The following is a 12,057-nucleotide window of genomic DNA, read 5'->3' on the forward strand; positions in this document are numbered from 1 at the left end:
AATTTAAGTCAAAAGTTCCTGCTGAAACTTTAATACTAAAATGTACTGTCAAATTTAGATAGCAAAAGGCAGTTGGAAAATGTTTTCTATAGCAATTTAGTCTTATCAAGGCAAGAACTATTAAAATAAATCATGAAGGATATACACAGAAATGCTACTAAAAAAGGTTTCCTTTCAAAGTCTAAAATGAACTAACAGTTTCTTAAAATATAGAAGAAAAATAATTCACTAATTCAAAATATGCTCTTTAAATCTGTATATTTACACCTCGGAAAATAATTATTGAAAGAAAGCAGTTTTAAAATATAAAACTGTGATAGTAAACTTGCTTTGTGTCTTAAAAAGTATAATGCCGTACAATTGAGGAAGCTAAAATTTCAAAATTCTGGCGTAAAATTCTTTAAGAAAAATTCCTCATGGAATAATATGAAATCTACACTTAAATAACAAATATTATTAGAAAAAAATTTAGTGATTTAACTTGATTTTTATAGATGTTTTCCCATATAATTATATACAGAGAATTATTAAATTTTAAACATAAATGCAAATCAATATAGAGGCTTTTTAAAAATCAAATAAATTATTAAGCTAAACTTAGAGTGTTACTATGTTAGAATGATCAAATGACTTTCAAATAGTCTTTGAATAATTTGGATTATCTAAATTGATTTGATTTTTGTATAAAAAGTAGATTTTCTATGAGTTAGCTGTTTATTAACACAAAATGTTAAAAAAAGCATAATTTTAGAGTTGAAGTGATGTTAGGACTCATAAATTTCATAACGCAGAACTTTGCAATTGAAAATACTGAATTTTCATTCACATTACCTCCAAGCATATGACATTCACAAATTATGTTTATGGGAGCCGCTATATAAGAAATATAGAGTTGATATTCCTTATTATGAAAATAATTTCCCTTATAACTTTGGAACTTGGGTATATTTTGAGGATGATTTAATATTTTCGAAATTTTTCATGAGAGAACCAAGTTCAGCAATGTGTAACTTCTATCAATCTGATGATGTAAACAGTGACTGATTAAGCCTATACTCCTTTCAGGTTGAAATATGTTACTGGGGAGAAAAAAAAAATCACAGCTGGAAACCTTCCCAGAAACTTCACTAGATGACAAAGTAAAAGAACAATCTTCCACAGACATTTAATGAAGACATGGTTCAGGGGTTTTCTGTTCTAGAGTTCACTTTGCCCACCAAAGAAAGACTAAAAACAAAACAAAACAAAACAAAACAAAAACAGAGGGTTTCTGCAGTTAAAGCCTGCAATCAAAGTAGAATGAAAGAAAACGTGAACAATTTCATTGCTCATTAAGTCACTTACAGTGGTTTTCCTTTGGATTCACAAGTCAAAATTAAAGGCTGTCCTTCTTGTGGAAAAGGAGTGGATGGTATAATCTTAACTGATGGTGTATCTAGAAAAAAATAAAAAGATCATTAAACACGTATAAAACTACATATTTAGTAATCATACATTATGCTGTTTTATGCTATTTCTTATAATTGTGTCTATTTATAAGGGATTTCTTAGATTTGATGAAACAGAGTATGTAATTTTAAGAAGCTACCATCCTGTCCATGAAAAGCTAACAAAAATATCTGAATATTTTATCAGCACCACTGTTGTGTTATTTCTGAAATCTGAATTTAAAAGTGAAATTGCAAAAAGTAGTTCAGATGAATATCAAGCATTTCATACAATTGTTTCTTCAACTATTTATAGATAGCTATGAATACTATTATTATGGACTGAATGCATTTATGTGCATTTGAATAACAACACTTTCATTGTTGCAGGAATACCAGAAACTCATAATAGGGAATGCACAAAGAACTCAAGATCAACTACTGTCTCACTAGCATAATGCAGAATCTTTTTGAAAATGCAGTAATGCAGCACTTAGGACGTTACTTGCTCTAGAGTTAGTAAATTGTTTAAAATAATTACTTAGAATATTACTAAAAGTTAATATTTTGTTATATATGCTACAACTACAATGTAATTGTTATAAAATTATTTTCATTTAGCAATAAATCATCCCTAGTGGGGAAAGATTCAAGAATACTTTAAGATATTTATATTTATAACTTTATGCCAGTAATATTCTTTAAGAAACACAAAGATACATATTTCATAGAAGAAATGGAAATTAATCTAAAGAAAGGAGACAGTATAAACACTCTCATTTCTTTATGAGACTTTGCTAGTCCTGACATTGTGTGTCCCACAGTCAAAATGGAATTGCCTCTTCCTATCTCCACAATGAACAATATAGTCTCTGCTCTCTCCTGATAGACAGCCACAATTATTCTCATCCTTCCCTTAGTGGTGATGGAATAACTGAACTACCTTAGAGTTATACTCACTCTCTGATTTTGAAGTCAATCAAATAAGTATCAATCAGCTATGTAATTTTTATGTTAGTTCTTATTTCAGGAAAATATTTTCACATTTCTTACATATAGAACAATAAAGTATGATCCTGCAGAAGACCTATCATACTTAAAAAAAAATTATAGTTTTCAAATGCATTCTACTCAATCATTTAAACAAGAAAATATATTAAGATAATCAACAACAATATCCAGGTTACAAATAGGTATTCCATAGAGATCATGATAAATAATTGCAGTGCAAAATTACCCAGGAAGACTAACTTGAAACAATGTGACACATATCCATCACATGTTTTTTTTTTTAAACTAGTAGAAGAAAATGTTTTGAAGATTTAAATACTCTTCACTAGTTTTTTTTTTCTATTATCATTATCACAGTTATTAGTCAGATAATCATATATTGCTTTCGAAGCAGGACATTTTTTGAAGTGAAGGAAAAATACTAATAATTATGGTAACATGTGTGAACCAAATTAATTCTGAGCAAAATAAGGTGATGGCCTTTTGAAATTTAAACATATGTACATAAAGCAAAATTTAATTTTTTCCTGACATATAAAATAATATACAGAGAAAATGGTAGCAGAAGATCAAAAAAAAATGTGATTCTGAAAAAGAAATTTGTGTTAACTTCAGTGTCTGTGATGGCTAATTTTATGTGTCAACGTGACTACACCATGAGATGCCCAGATATTTGGCCAAACATTATACTAAGTGTTTCTGTGAAAGTGTGAGGAAATTGGTAGACTAAGGAAAGCAGATTTCTCTATATTGTGAGTGAGCCTCATCGAATCAGTTGAAGACTTGAATAAAACCAAAAGGCTGATCCTCTCTCAAGTAGGAAAGGATTCTTCCTGTCTGATAGCCTAGAAGTTAGAACATCGGGGTTTTTTTGTTTTTTTGTTTTTGTTTTTTTCCTGCCTTAGACTTGAACCAAAGCATCTGCTCTTCCTGGGTCTTGATCCTGCTGGCCTTCAGACTAAAATGACATCAGTTCTGGTTCTCAGATTTTTAGATTCAGAATGACACTAAATTATTGGTTCTTCTGGTCTCTAGCTTGTAAACTCAGCCTGAAGATCTAAAGACTTGTCAATCTCCATAATTGTGTGTGCCAATTTCTTATTGTGTGTGTGCGTTTGTGTGTAACTATCCATCCTATTCTGTTTCTCTGGAGAACCCTAACTAATACAAAATCCTAACAAACTGACCTTGATACATGTTTTTTGAGGGGTGATCTCAGGAACACTGAGAAGTAAAATAGAAGTGGGACAGAAGGTAAGAAAAAGTATGTTACTGAGCAGATTACAACATGGGCAACTGGGTTTCAAGCCTGCTGTGGAATTCTGAGACAACAAAGGGCATGAGTTAGAGTAATGTTACTTGGTCAGTGAGGGACAGGACTTTTTAGGGAATATTTACCAATTCTCGTTAGAGTTTGGTTGAGCTTTGCTCTGGAAAGGGAGTGTTATTTCCCTGGCACTCCTGATCTACTCAGTATACAGAAATAGTATGTGTCAAATAGATATGGGGAAATATCTATTTCAGTAAAATAAAATATATAGTGTCAGGTAGCTATTAGAGGAAAACAGAATATGGTCATTTCTTTTAGCTCTGACCTTTTTAGTTTCAATAGTTTATGAGAGGTGGAGATTTGTGTAACAAATGGTCCCCTGAAGCATGGTTCAGCATTCATTTTAGATCCAAAATACAGAATTCAATTATAAGCAAATGACAAAGCAAATAATACGCATAACATGTATTTCTATGAAACATTCAGGAAGACCGCCAAATAACTTCTAAGTTACCAAAATCAAGGGATACAATACAATACTCTTTCATTTGGCATCAGAATTAGTTAACATGTTGATTAGACTCTGTTCCTAAGAATTGTCTTGGCTTCCCTAGGTTTTTCTAACATCTCTTCCCACTCCCCACCTCCCCCCCACACACAGCTGATCTAACTCTTACATCTCTAAGTTACTCTTTCTCAGATTCTGTTGGCTTGTCTTCTTGAATTTAGTCTTTAAATATTGAGATCAAAAGGAAGTGGATTAATAATCTGTTCTTACATAATTCTCTCCAGATTTTTTCATCCCAAACTATCTTTTCAGTTTCTATCTTCTCCTCTATCACTCACAGGTTTATATCCTACAACAGTTCTGTGCCATAAGCTATACTTATTTACATATAGCACCTATTCGATGTGTCCACTTGAATATCTAAAAAACATGGCACATTCGATATGTCCAAACTGAACTCAAAGTCTCCAACCCTCTCCTACTACATTCCTCTTCCAGTAATCTCTAGTTTTATAGATACCATCAGCTGTATCCAACTATGTACACCAGGCACACCTGTTTCCTAAATCAATCAACAAATTTCTAAGTCTGGTTGATCTACTCCCTAAGTCATTTTCAAATCTCATTTCTTTTATTATAGCTCCACAACCACTTTTTTAAATCTAATTTGTTACATCAGTGAATGATGTCCCTTGTGTCAATTTTTCACCCCTCTAACAACTTCTAAAACTAGACAAAATCGTCTTTTTAAAACATAAATCTGATCACATCAGTTATCTGGTTGAAATCTTGCATGGTTAATCTTTGCTTTTAGATTTCAAAGCAAAGTCATTAGTTTATTTCTTAAGATCTACATGATCTGTATACACTTCTGTACTCTCTTGCCTTCTAACACTCAATTTCATTCTGTGAATTCTCAGTAAGTATACTTTTAGATTTTTTAATACATATGTTTCATCTTGCCTTTCTATAAGTTGTCTGAAATTCTCTATTTGGGGGATTGTTTGCTTATTTAACTCTTTTAAATCTTAACTCAAATGTTATTTGCTAAGGGAAATCTTTTATTACCCTGAAATTTGGTCAGATACCTCTGCTACATGTTCTCTTTTACTCTTGTATAATTTGCAAAAAGTCGCTGCTGTATCTTTAGTGCTTGCATAGAGTTTTATGCAAAATCTGTGCTTAATAAACAAATTATTAAATAAATTAACACACTAAAATGTTTATATATCTTCTTATCAGTTTGTTGCATTTATTCCGAAACAAAATAAAAATTTAATTGAAATTTGTTGGCGCCTGCTATATGTAAAATTAACCTTAAATATTCAAGTGACAAATCTTAACGATTGACTTTTACTCTTAGCTCATATTTAGTTTAATTAAATGTCTATTTCAGACTTTCCTCCTAGTACAGATTTTCTGCATTGGATAACATTAGATAACAACTTTCAATGATTATGAAATGGAAATTTTTTTTTTTAATGGAAATGTCACATATGTAAACTACTTTTCTCTGATCATCTGATTTTGGCAGGTGAACTCAATTGGAATGGCATTCATTAAAAATTCAGCCAAAATTCTAGTTCCATGAAATGTCAGCATTCCTCTTTAAACATACCATGTTAGCAATATACACAAAATTACATTTTTACTGTATCAAATATTACAATAATATTATTATTCCAAATTTGATTCTATCTCAAATTGTTTTTTTAGTAACAAGAAGTAATTTTGGTTCAAACAGATTTTAATTAATGATAAAAATCTTTGTTATTATTCTTCTTTTATTTTCATTACTCATTTTATTTTATGTATAAAGGTGTTACTCGAACACTTCCTTTGGATAAAATTAGGGTAGAATTATTTTGCTGAAATATCAATGACATTCTAGAAATAATATCTTTAAATTGGTATAGAAATACTATACTTAGTATTATCTCAGACAAAAAAAAGACAAAATAAAAATTGTAATCATCTAAAAAGCTGATTTAATTTTAAGTCTTCAATTTCTAGGATTTCTTAAAAATATGTATATTAGTTTAATAATTGAAACCTTCATGTAACCATATTTTTATGTATTATTTTGTTACATATGAAAATAAATGGAGAATTTTTCAGTAATGGCACAATGTACAATAGATAACAGGATAATAATTTTATAAAACAATCTTAAATTTATACATATATTATGCTATTAATCTTTACTAATGCAAATATGAGTAGAAATGAGAATGTAAATAATGTATAATCCAAACCTTTCATTGTATCTTCACCATGTTATCTATTAAAATTTATAAAAACATTTTTTCCGTGTCTATATTTCTTATTTATAGTTTTTGTACTTATCTGTAGTTTTTCATTTCAAACATATTTCAAAAAATTGAAAATATATTTTTTAACCAAATTTTACTTAAACAGTAATTCCATGCTTGCTTTGGAAATATTCTATTTCCCAGTCTAGGAGCAATATGAGTTGCATTTCACTTGCTCTACTTCATCACAGAAGAGAATGACAGCTTTTATATATCTTCGTATCATTAGTTTGGTACATTAACTCTGAATTAAATTACCGATATAAGTGTATTGTATTAGACCATTTAATGACAGTAAAAAAAAAAAAAAAAAAGGAGGGAAAGATAATAAAAACAAATTATTATTACTGTTATTAATTTATCTTTGCTTTGTCTTGTATATTAAACTCGGATTTTTTTTGGGTGGGGAGAGAACTAACAATTTCTATCTGTTTTTAAATGTTTTCAAATAAGCCAACTTTATAATACCATATTTATTGAACATAAATTTATATACATAATGTATAATGTTTATAACATTTATATATATATGAGTAACAGGGAACAGTAAATAATTAAGTTTAAATTATTTTGAAATATGAACATATACTGTTATTATAAAAACACTGAACTTAGTAAAAAAATAAAATCCTTTCCATGGCTGCTTCATCCATCACATTTTGAACATTTGAAATCTAAGATCTTAACCTGTTCAGTTCTGTTTCCAGATCCCAACAAAATACCTGATATTTTGTAAGTGGTCTTTAAATTTTGGACAAATAAATGAATAAGCTACTTTCTATTTCTCTCAAAATGTGAGCAAATGAGAAAGTTTCACACAGACATGTAAAAATAGGGATATACTCACCCACAAATAATTTTTCAGTACTTAACAGCAATCAAGCAAAATATGTAAATATTTTTAAAGCATAAGATTTCCTCTCTAAGACTTTTGTAGAAAAAAAATATTCTTCATTCCTGTCTTTAAAATTATTAAAATATAGAAGACTGGTCAAGACAGTATAGAAGGTAGAGGTTGTGCACATCTCCTCTGGTGACCACACCAAAATTATAATGAATATACAGAGCAGCCATCACTGGGAGTCACCTGAGGTCTGGCTGAACAGAATTCCTATATCTAGGGTCAAACATAAGAGGTCCTCAAACCTGTAGGAGGTGCAGAGGTGAAACAGCCTGGTCCCCAACCGTGTGTTGCGATTGAGAACTAAGAGCATTATCTTGGCTACAGAGCCCCTTTTCCCACCTAAGGAATAAGGGGTTCCGGTCCCACTCTGGGCTCCCTAGGGTTCCAGCGTCAGGAAGAGAAGTCTCCACAACCTCTGGCTGCGAAAACCAGCGGAGTCTCTGGCTGAGTGAGAGTGAGGAATGTGGGAGGTACAGATCTTCCTCTTAAAGGATCCACACCTGGACTTACTTGCTGACAGACACACTTGCTCTGTGCTCCAGTGTTGGAGCAGCTGCTTGAGAAGTGCCACAGAGATACAGGGAGACACCGAGTGTTGGTCTTCAGGTTGAGGACTGGAGGGGCGACTTTCTCCCAGACAGAAGTGCTGGCAGTGTCCATTGTTCCTTTGTTGAGCCCTCCCTGCTCCTAGCCTGAAGACACAGGTGGTTGCCATATCTGAATCTCTATAAATCTGGATAACACAGGTTTCTACACGCAGGTGATTCCCTGAAACCTTGCCTCAGCCAACTTATGGGTCCACCCAAGCCGCTTTCAGTGGTTTATTCCATACAAGTGGCCTGCCTTGGTTCTTGCTACAGACTTTCCTAAAGTCTCTCAAAGGCTCACAACCCCCCCGCCCCCCCTCCAATAAAAAGCATGTGGCCTTGGTGTGCCCTCTACCACATGCTGAGCAGCCCCAAGATCTGCACTAACAACAGTCAGCCTTGGTTCCCTGCTTGGTCTCTCAAGGAACCTATAAGCCCAGCACGAGTAGCAGCCATGTGTGGATTGCTTGGCAACTCTTACCAGGTGGCCCCAGAAGGCACAGGCTGTAGCTGAACTTGGCCTGCAGCTGGATCCCTTCCAGGAGGCCCTGGGGATGGCAAACCCATTATCTGGCTTCAACCAATGCCAGAGTACCTCCAAGGGCTGCATCTGAGGAGAACACATCCAAAGGGCAGATTGGGCAGGCATTAGAGCTCTGTTAAAGCAAATTCGGCTCCATAGATTCAGCCCCTCACCAGTCAAACCAATCAACCCAAGGGTCGATCTCTCCCACTGATGTACAAACAGAAACCAAGGTTTAACTTTAACAGGAGGACACACACAATCCATACAAGAGACATATCTGGATTGTCTCACTAAGATGACCAGTGTAGACTGTGTCACTGGACCTCACAGGACACCTACTATATAAGGCCACTCTACTAAAACCAGGAGACTTAAGAACTCTACCAAATACATAGAAACATACACAGGGAGGCAGCTAAAATGGAGAGATAAAGAAACATGTCCTACATGAAAAAATGGAACAAAGCTCCAGAAAAAGAACCAAAAACAAAAACAAACAAAAAAAAAACGGAGACAAGCAATCTACCAGATGTAGAGTTCAAAACGGTGGTTCTAAGGATGTTCAACAAACTTAGGGGAAGAGTAGATGAACTCAGTGAGAACTTTAACAAAGAGATAGATAACATAAAATCGGAGATAAAAACACAAAAGAGAACCAGTCAGAAATGAAGAATACAATATCTGAGATGAAGAATACATTAGAGGGAACCAACAGCTTAGATGAAGTAGAGGATTGAATCAGTGATTTAGAGGATAGGGTAGCAGAGGACACCCAATCAGGATAGCAATAAGAAAAAAGATTCCAAAATGTGAAAATAGTTTGTGGAGTCTCTGTGACAACATCAAGTATAACGATATTCGCATCATAAGGGTATATGAAAGAGAAGAGAGCAGAGAATTGAAAACTCATTGGAAGAAATTATGACAGAAAGCTTCTCTAAAGAAGTTTTTTAAAAATTTAAAGAAGTTATTAAAGAAATAGACATATAATCTCAGGAAGTTCAGAGAGTCCTAAACAAGATGAAGTCATTAGGCCCACACCAAGACACATAATTTAAAATGCCAAAGTTTAAAGACAGAGAATCTTAAAAGCAGCAAGAGAAAAGCAGCAGTTAGTTACCTACAAGGGACCTCCCATAAGACTGTCAGCAGATTTTTCAACAGAAACTTTGTAAACCAGAAGGGCCTAACACAAAATATTCAAAATAATGAAACCAAGATTTCTTTACCCAGAAAAGTTATCATTTAGGATCAAAGGACAGATAAAGAGCTTCCTAGGCAAGAAAAAGGTAAAGGAGTTCATCACCACTAAGCCAATATCACAGGAAATTTTGGAGAGACATCTTTCAGAAGAAGAAGAAAACAAAGAATATATAAAAAATAAGAATAAAGTATGGCAATAACTACATATATATAATAAGTACTTCAAACGAAAAATAATTAAATGCTCCAATCAAAAGATAGGGTGACTGAAGGGATACGAAAACAAGACTATTACATAGCCTGTCTATAAGAGACTGACATCATATTAAAAGACACACACAGATGGAAAGTAAAGGTATGGAAAAGGGTCTTTCATGATGGACCTAGAAAATATTATGCTGAGTGGTGTAAGTTAGATAAAGACAAATACCATATGATTTTATATACATGTGTAATCTATTGGAAAAGAAGTCAAACTCTCGTTATTTGCCAATGTCATGAAAGAATAGAGAACTCAAAAGATTCCACCGAAAAACTGTTAGAACTAATCAATGAATTCAGTAAAGTAGAAGGATACAAAGTTAATATTCAGAAGTCAGTGGCATTTTTATACACTAATGATGAACTTTTGGAAAGATAAATTAAGAAAACAATTCCATTTACGATTGCATCGAAAACAATAAAATACCCTGGAATCAAATTAACCAAGGAGGTAAAAGACCTGTTCTCAAAAAATAATAAGTCAATAAAAAAAGAAATTGAAGAAGATACAAATAAATGAAAGCATATATCATGCTTATAGGTAGGAAGAATCAATATCATTAGAATGGCCATACTACCCAAAACAATCTATAGATTCAATGTAATCTCTATCAAAACAACAATGGTATTTTTCATAGAGCTAGAACAAACAATCCTAACATTTATATGGAACCATAGAAGACCCCAAATACCCATGGCAATCTTGAGAAAGAACAAAATTGGAGGTATCACACCACCTAATACAGAACTATACTACGAGTCTACAATAATTAAAACGGCATGGTACTGGCATAAAAAACATATATGTTGATCAATGCAACAGAATAGACAGCACAAAAATAAATGGACACCTATACACTCACTTAATATATGACCAAGAAGACAAGAATATACAATGAGGTAAAGACAGTCTCTTCAATATATGGTGTGGAGAAAATTGAACAGATGCATGCAAAAAAAGAAAGAAAGAAAGAAAGAAAGAAAGAAAGAAAGAAAGAAAGAAAGAAAGAAAGAAAGAAAGAAAGAAAGAAAGAAAGAAAAAGAAACTAGACCATCTTCTAACAATGTATACAAGGATAGAATTGAAATGAATCACAGACTTAAATGTAAGACTTGAACCCATAAAATTTCTAAAAGAAAAGATAGGCAGTAAATTCTCTGGTATTGCTAACAATAATTTCTTTTCTGATATATCTCCTTGGGAAAGAGAAATGAAAGAAAAAAATAAATAAATGGGACTACATCAAACTAAAAAGTTTTGTACAGCAAAGGAAACCATCAACAAAACAAAAAGACAGCTGATGATTAGGAGAAGGAATTCTCTTATGATACATCTGATAAGAGGTTAATACCCAACATATATAAAGAACTCATCTAACTCAACAACAAGAACAAAACCAAACAATCCAATTAAAAAATGGGCAGAACACCTGAACAGATTTTTTTTACAAAGAGGAAATACAGATGGCCAATAGATGTATAAAAAGCTGCTCAAGGTCACTAATCATCAGAGAAAAGCAAATTAAAACCACAATGAGCTATCATCTGACATATGTGAGAATGATTATCATCAATACATCAAAGAACAACAAGAGTTGGTGAGGATGTGGAGAAAAGGGAACCCTCATACATTGTTGGTGGGATTGCGAATTGTTACAGCAGCTATGGAAAACAGTGTGGAGGTTTCTCAAACAATTAAAAATGGATTTTTTTGACCCAGCAATTGCACATCTGGGTATTTAGCCAAAGAAAACCAAAACAATAATTTGTAAAGATCTGTGCAACCCAATATTCATGGCAGCACAATTTACAATACCCAAAATATGGAAGCAACCTAAATGCCCATCAACAGATGATTGGATAAAGAAGTCATGGTTCACATATACAATGGAATATTACTCAGCCTTTAAAAAAAATGAAATTCTACCATTTGTAACAACATGGATGAACCTAGAGGTTATTACACTGAGCGAAATAAGTCAGAGGAAGATAAATACCATATGATTTCATTTATATGCAGAATCTAATGATCAAAAAGAACAAACTGA

The 12,057-nt window shown here is 32.7% G+C and overlaps 1 protein-coding gene across 3 annotated transcripts in view; it reads right to left on the reverse strand.

Annotated features, from left to right (window-relative positions):
* Positions 1-12,057, reverse strand: part of CADM2 (cell adhesion molecule 2) — a 986,159-nt gene that overhangs the window by 108,212 nt on the left and 865,890 nt on the right. For all 3 annotated transcript variants that reach the window (XM_016152338.2, XM_016152337.2, XM_016152336.2), the window contains one exon: positions 1,345-1,435. In XM_016152338.2, the coding sequence (XP_016007824.1) occupies positions 1,345-1,435 (91 nt within the window). The remainder of the gene's footprint in view (positions 1-1,344; positions 1,436-12,057) is intronic.

The sequence above is a fragment of the Rousettus aegyptiacus genome, unplaced genomic scaffold (assembly GCF_014176215.1).
Source record: "Rousettus aegyptiacus isolate mRouAeg1 unplaced genomic scaffold, mRouAeg1.p scaffold_m13_p_4, whole genome shotgun sequence".
In the NCBI taxonomy this organism is placed as follows: Eukaryota; Metazoa; Chordata; class Mammalia; order Chiroptera; family Pteropodidae; genus Rousettus; species Rousettus aegyptiacus.